This window comes from Petaurus breviceps, unplaced genomic scaffold, assembly GCF_028583685.1.
Source record: "Petaurus breviceps papuanus isolate PSGF00001 unplaced genomic scaffold, PetGlider_PUasm1.0 99, whole genome shotgun sequence".
In the NCBI taxonomy this organism is placed as follows: Eukaryota; Metazoa; Chordata; class Mammalia; order Diprotodontia; family Petauridae; genus Petaurus; species Petaurus breviceps.
In genome coordinates this window covers 9,173,667-9,189,303 of record NW_027187465.1, presented here as the reverse complement: position 1 = coordinate 9,189,303, position 15,637 = coordinate 9,173,667, and the positions used below count along the sequence as shown (strand labels likewise).

At 50.3% G+C, this 15,637-nt stretch overlaps 1 protein-coding gene across 2 annotated transcripts in view; it reads left to right on the top strand.

The window, feature by feature from the left end:
* UBE3B (ubiquitin protein ligase E3B) overlaps positions 1-15,637 on the top strand; it is a 48,560-nt gene that overhangs the window by 29,934 nt on the left and 2,989 nt on the right. For both annotated transcript variants that reach the window (XM_069081441.1, XM_069081440.1), the window contains 9 exons: positions 623-799; positions 898-1,008; positions 3,320-3,457; positions 3,981-4,046; positions 4,877-4,935; positions 8,860-9,042; positions 9,287-9,398; positions 11,700-11,792; positions 12,783-15,637. The exon at positions 12,783-15,637 is cut by the window's right edge and continues 2,989 nt beyond it. In XM_069081441.1, the coding sequence (XP_068937542.1) occupies positions 623-799; positions 898-1,008; positions 3,320-3,457; positions 3,981-4,046; positions 4,877-4,935; positions 8,860-9,042; positions 9,287-9,398; positions 11,700-11,792; positions 12,783-12,974 (1,131 nt within the window). In that variant the 3' untranslated portion in view covers positions 12,975-15,637. The remainder of the gene's footprint in view (positions 1-622; positions 800-897; positions 1,009-3,319; positions 3,458-3,980; positions 4,047-4,876; positions 4,936-8,859; positions 9,043-9,286; positions 9,399-11,699; positions 11,793-12,782) is intronic.

Below are 15,637 nucleotides of genomic sequence, written 5' to 3'. Positions count from 1 at the left end.
AGGGAGGGAGGGAGGGAGGGAGGGTTTGAGGCTTGTGGATAGAAGAAAGGTTCTTAGCACCCTCCCATTCTAGTGGCCAGAGCTGCTGCCTGTCTGTGTCTGGGGGAGGAGGCTGTGGCCGGGGCAGAGCTGCTCCTGGGCCTGACCATTTGTCAGTGACCTCTTGTTGGCCCCGTGTTCATGATGGAGAATGGAAAGAGTACTCTCCACCTGGAGGTCAGGGAGATCTGATTTCTTATCCTGCCTTTGAAACTTGTGCCTGTGTGACTCTGGGCAAGTCTCCCAGCCAGGCCGTGCACCCCCTGCGTCCTGGGGCTGCTGCAAGGCCTACATAAGATCAGGCGTGGGCGGCTCTGTACTGGTGCAGAGCTGCAGCCCCCCGGCCCCCTCATTAGCTGTCCCTGTGTAGGTTACTGCCTTGGAGGCTCGAGGCTCCAACACAGGTGTGTCCTTTGCCCTAACTGATGCCATGCAGACTACCCATTTGGGAGAGGGCTGGAGTGAAGGGGCCAGCTTTCCCTCTCACAGCCACCTGTGTCAGGACTCTCTTGGGAAGCAGGCTGGGGTGCGCAGGAGGGTGTGACCCAGTGCTGCTAATGAGCTGTCCCTCTGGTCTGGGTAGGATGGTTATGAGCAGCTGCGGCAGCTCTCGCAGAACGCCATGAAGGGTGTGATCCGTGTGAAGTTTGTCAATGACCTGGGGGTGGACGAGGCCGGCATTGACCAAGACGGAGTGTTCAAAGAGTTCTTGGAGGAAATCATCAAGAGGGTGTTTGATCCAGCGCTGAATCTGTTCAAGGTACATGTCAGGGAGGGGGGAAGCCAGAGAGGGTGGAGGGGCCAGGGCCAGGCCTTGAGAGCCCCTGGCTCACCCCAGGCCATCTCTGCACTTTGTAGACGACCAGCGATGACGAGAGGCTCTACCCATCACCCACATCCTACATCCATGAGAACTATCTACAGCTCTTTGAGTTTGTAGGGAAGATGCTGGGCAAGGCCGTGTACGAGGTGAGCCATGGGCAGAGAGGAGGGCAGATGGGGCCTCTACCCCCTGCCTTGCCCTGGGGAAGCCCCGAGAGGTGAATGGGGCTGGGGCCCCTCCCAGCTCCAGAGCTGTGAGCTCTGAGGAGCTTGTCCAGCCCAGCAATGGGAAGTTTCTAGGCTAAGCCCAGTCACCTGGAGAGCCCTCCTCAGTACAGAGAAGAAGGATGCGGCAGCTGGGCTTTGGACTTGGAGCCTCAGGGCTGGTGGTCCTGGCTCTGTCACTTCCGGCAATTGGCCATGCCTCGTCAAGCTCAGTTATTTCATCTGTAGAAGGGGCATCGTTCCATTTAGATGTCAGCCTCCCTGGCCCAATAGGGGGATCCAGTGGGGCCTCATTTGTCTCGTACCTGAGGACCCTCAATGCTTTCTGGGGGCCAGGCTGGGATCCGGGGGCATCACTCCAGCTTCTTTTCTTTGTTTTGGGGCCTCATTTGTCTCGTACCTGAGGGCCCTCAATGCTTTCTGGGGGCCAGGCCGGGATCCGGGGGCATCGCTCCAGCTTCTTTTCTTTGTTTTGGGGCCTCATTTGTCTAGTGCCTGAGGACCCTCAAATGCTTTCTGGGTGCCAGGCCGCGATCCGGGGGCATCACTCCAGCTGCTTTCCTTTGTTTTTGGGCTCCATGGCTGTTGTGAAGGAGGTGGGGGGAGAGTACTGGGGGCTAGCCTGAACTCCAGAGATGGAGAGCAAGACCCTTTTGGGGACAGGCCAGAGGGATGCAGCCTCAGTTCCCCTCTTTCTACTTAGCCAGCAAAAGCCTGGGTAATAGTGGTGGGTCGTTTTAGTACCCCTCCACATCCACTATCACTGGGAGGGGGAGGAGGGGGGGTCCCATTCAGATGTTTGAGAACTGTGCAAACAAGCTAGGCCCCTGGGGCTCCCTCCTGAGTTGTTTCCTGGGGCGGAGGAGTATCTGGGAGTCTTCTGTGCAAAGGCCTGAGCCATCACAGCAGGGTTCATTTTAAACCCAACAAAAACAGTGATGCTCACGGAGCAGAGGAGAGCACCAGCCCAGGACGTGGATGTTAGTTCCATATTTCCTAAAGAGTGGGAAGGTGGGGGGCAGGGGTTGGGGCGAAGGGAGAGAGGTGGTGGTGATAGAGTGCACGGTGGGGGGCGAGTCGGCCTTCCTCCCTGCAGAGGCACCAGGGAGTGTTGGAAAGGACCTCTGAGGTCATCGAGTCTGAATCCTGAGGGGTTCAGCTCCTCAGCGTCTGCAGCGAGTGGCCCTCCCTCTTCTCTGCCCAGAGCCCCTCAGGTCCTTGATTCCCCCTGGAGATGTCCTCGATTGTGGGACAGTAATGCCCCGGCTGCTGTCAGCCGATGTCTGCCTCCCTGTGATTCTCACTTGTGGCTCCGGGGTCTCCCTGCCCAGAGCAGCTCGTCCACCAGCATTTGTGAAGGGCCTCCTGAGGGCTGGGGATGCAAAGACAGAGGGTGATTTGCTCCCTGCCCTTAAGGAGCATTCCACAGTGTGTCAGAGGAGATTGTGTGTGTGTGCACATGCACACACACCAAATACAAGGCAGTTTGAGAGCTGGGACGCCAGCAGGTGGAAGGGCCAGTCCCAGGACTGACCGTTGTGGGGCCCCCACTTTGCTCGAGGCTCCCCAGCCCCAGGCCCTTTACCTGTGCTGGTCACATCACCTGGCCTTGTTTCCTGTTGTATTCTTGTCGCTTGTCTGTACCGACCGCTCTTTCTACAACTTTACCTTCACCATCTGGGCAAATGCCCTGCTTTTCCCTTTTATTCTCTCTGTAGCGTGAAGCCCAGGGCCACCAGGGAGGAAGGCTGGCACTGGGGACATGCCACGTAGCTGGTGACCCCCTTGCCTTATGTTCATGGACGGAGGCTTCTGGATCTGTTTTCTTTTTAATGTCATCATTCTCCCCCCTGATGCCATGTGGCTGCAAGCGGCAGGACACCACGATCTCCCAAAAGTTACAATGAGCAGGGGACCCCAGGGTGGCAGACACCTTCAGGCAGACAGCGGTGCAGTCCCAGGGAGGCGTCGCGCCTGTCATGAGGGCTGTGGCCGAGCAGCCTTGGAGGCTGGCCATACAGCAAGAGCCCAGGCACCCACGCAGTGCTCACAGAGCCTGAAGGCCCCCTGCAGTGGGGGCGGTCCCCAAGGTGTGGACACAGGATAAGGAAGTAGAGGCGTTTCTGTCAGTGCTGGAATCCCCTTAGAGCACGCTGCCCACCCACCCCAGGGCTGTGCTCGCCCTGCTGGGACCGGGGCATTGTCTGAAGCTCCCTTCTCTCTCCTGTTACAGGGGATTGTGGTAGATGTGCCTTTTGCTTCCTTCTTCCTAAGCCAGCTGCTTGGACACCATCACAGCATCTTCTACAGCTCAGTGGATGAACTGCCTTCCTTGGATGCCGAGTTCTATAAAAACCTCACTTCTATTAAGGTGGGTGTGATTTGAACCCCTTGGCATCAGGGCTTATAGATGAGGAGGAAGCAGCATGCCCCTGGAGCCCCTTCCCCTCCCTCTGCTGGCCGAGGTCCCCTGCTGTGATCCCGGGCTCGAGGGGCAGCGGTGGCCACTACCAGCCACACCTGGATGACTCTCGTAGTGGCCCTGGCTACGTCACGTAAAGGCAGAGCCTCTACATGCTTAGGTGGGGGCAGGGAGGAGGGATTGGGGGGTGGGAAGGACGCGTTCAGTGGGCTCAGGAGGTGAGGGGCCCTCCTTCCCCTGCCACTCCTCCATTCTCTCATGAAGCTGGCCACTGCAGGCCAAGGGGCCCTTTTGTGAGCCGGAGGCTCTGCTTCCAGGGACCTAGAGGGGGAGACCCCCTTGCAAAGACTCAGCTCTTTTTTTAGCCCTGAATGTCACAATCAAAGAAAAACCCTCAGGAGGAGGGTGATGAGCTTTGTAGTTCTTGGACATGGAGTTTCCTGGCCCTCACACCTTTCCCATCTCTCAATAGCGCTACGATGGAGACATTGGTGACCTGGGCTTAACGCTGTCCTACGATGAAGACGTGATGGGCCAGGTGGGGCTCCCATTCCCTTCCCTCTGCCTGCTTCCCGCTTTTTGTCCCTAGGCCCTCACCGAGGGCCGCTGGGCTGCTGCTGATCCCCTTGGAAGCTTGGGCTCTGCTGATATCACAGCTGGGAGGTGATTCTTGGCCATACTCTCCTCCTCTGGTTGACATGGCTGTTGGTTGCCATGGTGAGGATTAGGCTCTTGCAAGCCAAGGATTATAGGCCTTTTAGAGGGAGAAGTAGCAGGCCAGAGGCTGCCTCTCACTCAAGGCCTGGCCATGTTTGCACTCCTTAGGGAGAGGGAGAAAGGAGACTGAAACATGGAAGCACAAGGGGCTCTTTCCATCGGCTCCTTGGGAGATCTCTTGTCACTGCACAGATCTGGGGCGGGGAGCACACACGTGCACACACACATACACATAGGCATATACACAGTACACATACACACGCCAGGTTCTGTCTCCAACACACCGGATCTGGCCTGTTCACTTTGGCTTATGGACAGATCCATAAAGGGGAAATGAGGTCTACGGAATTTGTAGGGACGATGGCCCCCGAGTCTATGCGCAGAGGAACATTCCTTTTCTGTTGAGGGTGAAGGTTGCGGCGGAGGTTCCTGAAGGTGTCCCAGAGGAGGGTGAGCGCTGACCTCTCACTCTGTCCTTAATCATCAAGACTCAGGTTAGCTTGGGGTGTCTGAGAAAGGACCCCTGGGCTTGTGGAGGCCACTGGGGCCGTGTGCCCTGTGCGAGAGCCAGTCCCTATTCTTTAATCATCCTGGGAGGTTACCTAGTCTGTCCGTCTCGAGTAATTACAGTGTAATCTTCTTCCTCATCAGCTTGTTTGCCATGAACTGATTCCTGGAGGGAAGACCATTCCTGTGACAAATGAAAATAAGTGAGTATCACAATTAGGTTTTTCAGGTCATCCCTTGGAAAGACTTCATTCTGTCTCTGCAGCCTTGCATGGAGGATTTATTAAGATTGAAAGAGGCCATAAAGACCATAATGGAATTTGCCAGTTACAGTTCATAGGCAGAAATTGTATTGAATTCTATTTGGAAAATAAGAATTGACAATCTATTGTTTGCACTAGTGCTTCTAAGGTCAAAGGCATCCAGGCCGCGGTGTCCGAGGGGCTTAGCGACAGTTCTAGACGCAGACAGATGGATTTCCAGCCATCCAGGGGCATGGCACCACAGAGGAGACAGATCCCCCGGGAATGATAGTTTGTGTCAGGCGTCTAAAGGCCCTCCCTCTGGAGCCACCATGATGAATCCAAATGTCCTGGATAGTGGTACTCAGACACAGAAAGCCAGAGGTGCTTCAGGGCCCTGCAGCTGCTTTCACAGAGCCTGTGACAAGCAGGCTTGCCTGCTTCACCAGCACTGCCCAACCTCATGCCCAGCTCATTAAACACACTGGTCAGGAGTCAGCTTTGGCCCCTCTCTCCATCCCCCTCTGTCTCACAGCCTCCGCTGGACTCTGCTTGTTGCTGCCAGCAGCTCTCCCGTGTTGAGGCAGGGCTTGGATCCTCTGGGCTTTAGGCTGGGCAGGTTGGTCAGCCTGGACTGAAACGAATCCCTCCATCTCAGACTTAGCCACACGAACAGCCAGTTAGGGCTCCCCAGAAGCTCCACCTCTGCCGGTCCTGCAGGGCCGGTGTTCTGGGCACACACAGCTGTGCTCATGCTCTGTTTCACACTCTGCATAGAGTGCTGGGTGTCCTGCCACAGAGAGCACTCCCTGAACATCCAGACCGGTCAGGAGGCCAGTGGGGAGTAAGAGGGACCCTCAGAGGCCTCCATTCTGTGAGTGCAGAAACATCCCGGCCCAGAGAAGGGAGGGAGGAAACTTGCCCAGGACTCACAAAGGATAAATGGGAGAGTTGGGGCCTTGGATGCACAGACAGAGTTCACTAGGGTCAGCATTATCTCATTTGGTAAGAGGAGACACTTTGTGGGGCAGGGCTGCTTTGGGGCCTTCGTGCTGGGAAATGCCACTTTCGTCCTAGCTCCACTGCCGCCTGAGGCCAAGAGGCAGATTCCTCCATGCCTGGCACAGCTGAGTTTTCCTTTAGCTCCTTACATGGGATGCTGGCTCTGAAATCATTGGGAAATAGCCCTTGTCTTTGGGACCTCTGTGAGATTATGCTTTTATTAACCTGGTTTAAAGCATACTTTAAGGCAACAGTTAGGGAAGGGGCTCTTTTAAAGTCCATGTTAAAGGGTAACATGATACCTTAATATTTTGAGTCAAAGACTCATAGAATGTCTGGGCTGGGAGGGGCCTCAGAACAGGGGATGTCAGGGCTGGGAGGGGCCTCAGAACAGGGGATGTCAGAGTGGGAAGGACTTTAGCAATAATTGGTTCAGTCTCCTTCTTTAGTAGGTGAGGGAAACTAAGGCTTATATAGGAGCAATGACTTGTCCAAGGTCAGACAGTTTCTGTGACTCTCAGACCTAAAGAGCCGTAGGTGCTAAAGCAGCAATTTCAGGGTTTGTTAATTCTGAGTGTAAAGGAAGTAATTACTTTGGTATTCACTAATTTAGAGTTTGTGGTCAGGAGACCTTGGCTGCTCTGAAGTTAAGAGATCTGAACAAAGATTTTACTTAGAAAACCAATAGTGGAGACTTAACTTGTGACTTATATAGCCTCTTTAGGAGATCTAATTGCATTTTAATTCCTTTTGCATAAGAAAGACTTGAATGATAAGCAGTGATACTAATTATTTTTTAAAATTATTTTATTTCATTAAATATTTCCCAATTACATGTAAAAAATTAACAATTATTTTTAAAAATTTTAAGTTCCAAATTATTTCCTTCCCTTACTATCTTCCTCCCTCCTTGAGAAGGTAAGCATATATGTATATGGGAAGTCATGAAAACATATTTCCATATTAGATATATTGCAAAAGAAAACAATAAGGGGCTTGGATCATTGTTTCCATCAGAATAACTAAGTCTTTTGCAGGTGATCATCATTACAATGTTGCTGTTACTGTGTACAACATTCTTCTGATTCTGCTCACTTCACTTTGCATCAGTTCATAAATATTCCCAGATTTTTCTGAAACCATCCTGCTTTACCATTTCTTATAGCACGATCGTATTCCACCAAAATCATATGCCACAATTTTTTCAGCCATTGAGGAGCATCCATCCCCTCCACTTCCGATTCTTTGTCACAACAAAAGCTGCTACAAATATTTTTATTTTCCCTTATCTTTGATGTCTTTGGGATAGAGACCTACTAGCAGTATTGCATAGTGTGTGCATAGTTTGTAGGCCTTTGGGCAGAGTTCCATATTATTCTGCAGAATGAGTGGACTAGTTCACAACTCCACCAACAGTGCATTAGTGCCCCCGTTTTTCTCATCCGCCCCCAGCAGTTGTCATTTTTCTATTCTGTTGTGTTCACCAGTGTGATAGGTATGAGGTGCTGCATCTCAGAGTTGTTCTAGTTTTTGCATTTATCAGTATTAATCAGTAGTGATTTAGAGTATTTTTTCATGTGACTATTGACAGCTTTGATTTTTTTCTGGAGAATGGCTCTTTATTTTTATAAATTTGACTCAGTTCCCTATATATTTAAGAAATGAGGCCTTTTTTAGAGAAATTTCCTATCAATTCTCCACTCCCCCCGCCTTTTTTTGTTTTCCTTCTAATTTTTGTGGCATTAGTTTGATTTGTGTAAAATCTTTTTAATTTCACATAATCAAAATTATCCATTTTACATACTATCTATATCTGTCTCTTTTTTGGTCATAAACTCTTCCCTTATCCATAGATCTGACAGGTACATTTTCACCCACAATCCCCTAATTTACTTATCACTCTTTATCATCCTTAAATCCTTTATCCCTTTAGATTATTTATTCATTTTTACTTTTTCTTGGTATATGGTATGAGATAAAGGACTATACCAAGTTTCTGCTAAATTGCTTTCCAGTTTTCCAAGCAATTTTTTATCAAATGTTGAGTTCTTACCCCAAAAGCTTAGATCTTTGGGTTTACCAAACACTAGATATAATCATGGTAATTCCTTCCACTGTCCTGTGTACCTAATCTATTTCACTGACCCATCACAATTTCTTAGCTAGTTCCTGACTGTTTTATTCTTTGTACTATAATTTGAAGTCTGAAACTGCTAGACTGCCTTCCTTCACTTTTCTTTTCATTGTTTCCCTTGATATTCTTGACCTTTTTTTTTTTTTTTTGCTTTTTGGAGGGCAATTAGGGTTAAGTGACTTGCCCAAAGTCACACGGCTAGTAATTGTGTCAAGTGTCTGAGGTTGGATTTGAACCCAGGTCCTCCTGACTCCAGGACCAGTGCTATATTCACTGTGCCACTTAGCTGCCCCCCTGACCATTTGTTCTTAATAAAACTGACCTTTTGATTAAAGTAAGGCAGAAAGATTACCCACTTGAAAATGTTTCATTATTTAAGTTATGCTCATCTATTCCAACCCCTTATTTTACAAATAAGGAAATAAAAGGCCATGGTAGAAAAATGTCGCCATGATCAGGAAATATTTTTTGTTCTTTGAAAGCAGGTTTGAAAAATCCACATCACTTGTTTGGTTAGAAAGACTAAGAGAAATTTTTTAAATTGGTTGGTTTTTCATGGAAATGAGAGTGAATATGACATTCCTTTGGTTGAAGGCATCACCAGGCTTCACATACAAAAGGCATCTTGAGGTAGTCTCTGAACTCCCTTCCAGCTCTGAGATTCTGAGTCAGTGAACAAACTTTCTTAAGCACTTAATGAAAAAAAAAAGACTTTTGTTAACCTGAATTGTTCCTTCTCTTTGGAACAGAATTAGCTACATTCATCTGATGGCCCATTTCCGGATGCACACTCAGATTAAAAATCAGACAGCTGCCCTCATTAGTGGATTCCGCTCTATTATCAAATCTGAATGGATTCGGATGTTTTCAACCCCAGAGCTGCAGCGCCTGATCTCTGGCGACAACGCAGAGATTGACCTCGAAGACTTAAAGTAAGGCAGGGATTGGTGTTTGTGTACCTCTTAGGGGTGCTGGGAGCTCTCCTGGAGGGGTTCCAGGAGGCAGAGCCGCCATGACCTCGGGGATTATGGGGAGTATGGCTTTGGGGTAGCAATGTTAGAGCTGTCCAGTGAGAGCTCACTGTGCTGGGTGTGCACACACAGCACGGTTATAGGGGATTCTCAGTTCTCCAGTCAGATAACTTCTATACTAAATTTCTAAAACATTATTTTTCAGGAAACACACTGTGTACTATGGTGGCTTTCATGGGAGTCATCGGGTCATCATTTGGCTTTGGGACATTCTGGCCAATGACTTTACCCCAGACGAGAGAGCTATGTTTCTGAAGGTAAATTCACCCGCCTTAAAACGTCTGCCTCTTAAACATCTGTGTGTGCTAGGGCGCCTATGTTCTCTGTAACTTCATATGTGTATGAAGGCCACAGTGTCCTGTGTCCTCATGAAATTTCCTCTGTTTTTTTTTTTTTAACTCATGAGGTGTCCTTTCCTTGTCAAGGTCATGGTGCAAGCCTTTGGATGTGGGGCGTGAAAGATTGAGAGCTATGTGGGGGTGAAATCCCCAGAAATGGACCCTAGTGACAACCAGGACCCTCCCACATAAGCTTTGCAGTTCCACTGTCTGTCTGTTTAACAGAAAATCCATGGACCTTGTCTTCAGGAGAGTGTGGAGAACCCTTGAGCAGCCTCAGAAGCTGGGTTCCTGTCTTAACTTTGCCTCTTACTAGACAGTCATTTCACCACCCTGTTCCTTGGGAATAATAGTACCTGATGTCCCTGGCAGGGCTGTTGTGTGGAGGGCCCTTTGGGAATCTACGGTGCCCCAGCACATGAGGTGGTACTTCAGACGTAATGAGTGGCCCTGTGACTTGGAGGGGCTTTGCTGCTTTTTATGACATGTCATCAGAAAAAAAGACCCTACCCCATGCCCCACAGGCCTAGAGTTGTGCTGCTGCCACAGTTCTGCTCATTCTCTCCTGGGACACTGAGCTGAGCAAAAGAAGGAAGGGCAGTTGTCCAGTAGGCAGACGGGCTGTCACAGTTGTGGTTTTAAAAACTAAAATAAAATGTTTTCTCCCAACGGTCATCCATCCACTGAGCCCTTCCCATGGACCAGGGGCTCTTAACCTGGGGTCTTTGGATAGATTTAAGGGGGACATGTGTTGAATACATCTTCATTTTCACTAACAACTAACTGAGATTTCAGCATTTCTTTCAGTTTTAAATGTAGGCAACAGACATTCTTCTGAAAAGGTTCCATAAGCATCACCAGGCTGCCCCCACAGGTGGAGGATGACTCCTGTATAGTGTTTAATGTTTCAGGGGTGTCAGTGCAGCAGCAGTCAGGCCCATCATCCTCACCGAGGCCACTCACCTTCCTTTCCCCCTTCTCCACTTCTTGTGAGTGGGTCACTGCTGGAAATAGACTGCCGAGACCGACTGTGCCCATCGTGTGTCTTGGGTCACTCCAGCTTTGATTTGTCGTAGGTTGTGATGTTCCAGTGTTCACAACAGTTCAGTATTACCAGGAGAACATTTGTGTTCATAAATCAGTTTTTTGTGCCATGGAGTAACTTGAAATCATTAGAAGTTTCATGTAATTTTCCAAATGCTGTCTAGCATTTCTGGGCCCACTGCATCGTCCATCTTCAGTCTCTGGCTTAGGTTTATGGACTGGTGTGTTACCTTCAGGGATTAATAGTCTAAGTATGTGATAAGTGCATGAATTGCTTTCATCCATCGTGTTTTTCTTGTGTGGATTGTTAAACTGCTCCATACTGAAGGATGCTAGATTCCCACCAAGGAGCTCCCCCAGTGCTCTTTCCCACTGCTCATATCTGGGTACCTTTGACCCAGTGATCTCACTGCCACAGGTCTGTATCATCCTAATGATTGGTTATGTGTTAAACAGAAAAAAGGAACCATTTGTACAAAAAAGATTCACGCCTGCATTAAGGAAAAACTAATAATAAAAATACTGCAGTGAAATGTGGGAAGCCTCAGAAGTGGTGGCCGCCAGCAGGAAGAGCCCCGGCCTCACTCCAGATGGAATTCAAAGAGCAGTGTGTATGTCATTACCCAGCAGTGATGTGCGCACAGCACGGTGAACACCCAGAAACTACAGGCTGGGGAGGAGAAAGCCCCGGCTTTGGAAACAGAAAAGCTTGAGGCCTGGAGCTGCCCCTTTGCTGCCCAGTTGGCCCTGGGCAGGTCACTGCCCCTCCCCTTTGTAATCGGGGCATGGCCAATGTGATTTCTCATGTCCCTCCTATGCCCCAGGGCTTAGAATTGTCTCCAAAAATCGGTTTTACTAAAAAACATTTTTATTAAAATTTAGGTTATATGTGGGTGTGTTAAAAGAAATGTACAGGTGCAGATATTACAGTTTATTTGGGGCTCACTTCCTTACTGTTAATTTTGTTTTTTGAGAGCACAGTTTATAATTTAAAAAATTTTAAAAACAACAGAACCGAAAAGAGATGACAGTGTATGGTGCAGATAGCCAGTGTGGAAGCAGGTGCCTCAGTCCTTACAGGCTTGATGGCTTTTATAAGCATTGTTTTTTCTAAGAGACCCCTCATGACTGGCCCAAGGGCCCCCTCCCACCTTGCAATGTTGTCTTTTCTGCCAGTTTGTGACCAGCTGTTCCCGGCCCCCACTTCTGGGCTTTGCCTACCTCAAGCCTCCTTTCTCCATCCGCTGCGTCGAGGTGTCAGATGACCAGGTACTGCCAGGCCCGGGCCCCGGGGGCTGGGGGTGGGCTACCAGCGCCATCAGTTTCCTCCTCTGTGACCACATAGGGATTCATAAGGTCCCTTCTAGCTCTGGGTCCTGGGGAAGACCTCTCCCCACCACATCTCCTCTCTGGGCTAGGAGCCCTGAGATCTGGTCCTGTCTGGTGTAACCTCAGAGGAAGATGGAGTAACATGCAGACTGTTCTTCATGCTAAACATACGGGGATCTGTAGGGAGAACAAGGTTCCTCATAGTGTTGCCTTTTGGGGGCCCATCTGTCTGTCTTTGCAAATGTGGGGAGCTGCCATTGCTGACTTGGGGAGTCCTCAAAGGTGGATGGCTCTGTGCTTGACCCTTGTGCTGACCACAGGATCATAGAGACCAAGCTGGATGGAACCTGAGAGGCCGCTAAGCCCCACTTCCTCCTTTTACAGAGGCGGAAACTGAGGCCCAAGGGGGTGCGGTCGTTCACCCTGGGCCTTAGAGCTAGTAAGTGCCCAAGGCAGAATTTGAGTGAGGTCTTCCTGACTCTGCAGCCTGGCCCCTTGGCCCCTTCCGTTGCCTCATTCCCTCATCACTTGGGCACCAGGGCACACCCAGACCTCTTTTGTCTTTATGTTAACCCGTAAAACAAAGGTCAAAAGGAGGGGTTGAAGTAGAATTTGTTATGCTTCAGCAGAAGTTAAAAAATACAACCTAGACTTCCCAGGAGAAGTTGTGTTGCTTTCAGACGAGGTGACAGTAAAATCAGAGGGTAAGAAAGAAAGGCAGCCACGTTCTGCCTGAAGCCCCTGCCCCTGACGGGCACAGCTGCGCGTGCAGGTACATCCCCACACACACCACAGACGTGTGCCCATGGAGGCAGTCGAGGCCAAGCCCACCAGCTGGCGGGGAGGCCCAGGAGCATGTCAGGGGGCTGTGGCATGGTCAGACAGCTGGGCCAGCACGGGTCCAAGCTCCGCTCTTGTGTGTGTTCACAGGACACAGGAGACACTTTGGGCAGTGTGCTCAGGGGCTTCTTCACCATCCGCAAGAAGGAGCCAGGGGGCCGCCTGCCCACCTCTTCCACCTGCTTCAACCTGCTCAAGCTGCCCAATTACAGTAAGAAGAGCATTCTTCGGGAGAAGCTTCGTTATGCCATCAGCATGAACACCGGCTTTGAGCTCTCCTAACCCTCCCCTCCTCTCTCCCCAAGGCTAGGTGGGCAGCTGTTTGCCCCCTGCCCTCCCAGACACTTGTTCATGCCCGACACAGGCAGGGACCTTGGTGGCACCCAGAGCAGGAGCAAGTGAATGACCGAGGGCCTCGACAAGGCGGCAGGTGATCACTTACAAATAAATACCATCCATGTTGTTGAAAAGGCAGGCCTCGGGAAGAAGAGACTTCAGAGTTTGCCCAGTGTGGGCTTGAAGCCTTCTCTAGGCTCAGACCCATTCTGTCCTGCCTCCCCCCTGACCTGAGGCCTAAGCCTTGTGTCTGGACACGCTTTGCTTCTGTCCTCGTTTTTTTTGTCTGTTTTGTTTAATTGTCTGGAAGCCGTTCTGAGCAAGGTGGTGCGGTTAGTGCCCCCAGCTCCGCAGGTCAGGAGTAGGACCTGAGCACCCCACAAGCCTGCTGCATCAGAGCTACTCCCCTAAAGTCTCTTCAGATCCTTCACTCAGGTCAGGCTTTGCAGCCGTGACGTCCTAAGCCATCATGCACTGAGTAAAGACCCTCCACCTCCACCAGACACAGACAGCCACTTGTGGGCGGCCGAATCCATTTGCTCTGCCCTTAACTGAGGCAGCTTGCTGGTGGGGACTGTCTCAGGCAGCCCCAGAGAGCATCAGCCACACCACTAAAGACCCCATGGCTGCTTCTTCCTGGGAGTCAAGCCAAGTGTGGACTCTTCTGCCTGATGTGATTGGGAAAGTTCTGGAGCCTTTGCTCTTGGCTGCCACTCAGATCCAGCCAGAAAGGCCTGTTCTCCTGCGTCTGGGAAGCCGGAGCTCTGCATGGTCCATTTCTAAATGATTAGCTCTGAGAAGACCCTCTTTCACCCTGTTAAAAGAAAGTACTTTTACTTTTTTCTGTACAAAGGCATCAGGCTTTTTTACAGAAATGCCCCCATATTTTCAGTTCAGCCCCAGGGTCCCTTCCCGTGCAGAGCTGCTTTTCTCAGGTTTGTAGCCTGCCCTGCACACTGGCTTTGCCTCCATCGCATCTGACATCCCCAGACACAGGAGCAGCTGCCCTCGAGGACCAGCTTCTGCCCAGAGGTGGGCTCGGCTGCTGTTCTGTAATGAGAAAGTGACCCGCTTGCCCGGGAAGCCGCAGCCCAGCCCTCTGGCAGCCTCCACACCACAGGCTTTGTATTGTCAGTCAGATGTAACATTCACTGTCCCTACACAGGTGAGCAGCATAGACCCTCCATGTCCCTGGGGGTGGGCATCAACATGTTGAGTTTGTTCTCTCCCCTTACCATCACAAGAATGCCCTACTTTACGTGTAGCTGAGAGCATCTGTGGGATAAGGGCTGGTCCAGGGTCATGGGGCAACAGAAGGCCATGTTCGCTCTCTTTTGAGCTGCTGCTAGGACATGTCAGCATGCAGTAGCCACAGCACACACAGCTCCCTCCCCACCTGTCACAGGTAGCAATGGCCTGGCTGGGGCAGTGGCTGCAGAGCTCGGCCAGGGAGGAGTCATTCACAGAACCAGAGAGGCAGCAGGAACTCCCAGAGTGCAGGGTGGCCAGGGAGTGGGTGTTTGAGGAGCCTTGGTTACCCAACAGGTGCGAGCCTGTGGAAGGAGGTTCAGTTTGGGGTCATGAACAACCAAATTTAGAAGCTGCAGATTTTCCCCCAGATTTCCTAACATTTGTTAATTTTCTGATCCTAACAAGGGAAAAGATCTCATCATTTCAGCCTTTGATAGCATCACCTTTTGATTCCAGTGAAGCTACTCCAGGAACATGCATGTGTGGGCATGGGGACTCCTAGTTTAAAAAAAAACAACTTGGTTTTAAGACTAGAAGACAGTGGGGGCGGCTAGGTGGTGCCGTGAATAGAGCACCAGCCCTGGAGTCAGGAGGACCTGAGTTCAAACCCGGCCTCAGACACTTGACACTTAACTAGCTGTGTGACCTTGGGCAAGTCACTTAACCCCAACTGCCCTGCCTTCTCCCCTCCAAAAAGGCAAAAAAAAAAAGTAGAAGACAGCTCGACTGCCATCTTGATTTTCATTTCCAGTGAATGGGGATGGGAGTGCCAGGCGGGTCAGGGAAGGAGAGGGTTCCATGTGACTATAAAACTTTCAGGATTTTGAGTCTTGCACTGTCAAAAATGCTGAATCTGCCTTTTTCTAGCTGATGTACAAATAATGATTCTTGATATTAGCACCCTGATTGATGGCTACAAAAAGAGTTTTTTCCTAACTAACTTGTGTACTAAGGTGTGATCAGAGACCTTACTCAATTTTACTTTATTGGAGGATGGTCACTTTGTGCCCTTTTGGCCCCACGCCTCTCTTTGGTTCGTAGTTATGTGCAGGAACCAAGAGGGGAAAGATTGAACCCGTTGAAATGGATTTTTTTCCCCTGTAGAAAATTCCAGGGCTCAGCCTGGCCTGGACCTCCCAGAGGTCAGCCGAGGTCCATAGTGAGCATTTATAGGCAAACATACATTAGAAAACAACTAAACCGGGGCGGCCAGGTGGCACAGTGAGTAAGAGCACCGGCCCCAGTGTCAGGATGACCTGGGGATCGAATCCTGGCTCAGACACTTAGCACCCACCCAGAAACACCTGGCCATGTAACCTTGAGCAAGTTACTTAACCCCAATTGCTTAGGGGCAGCCA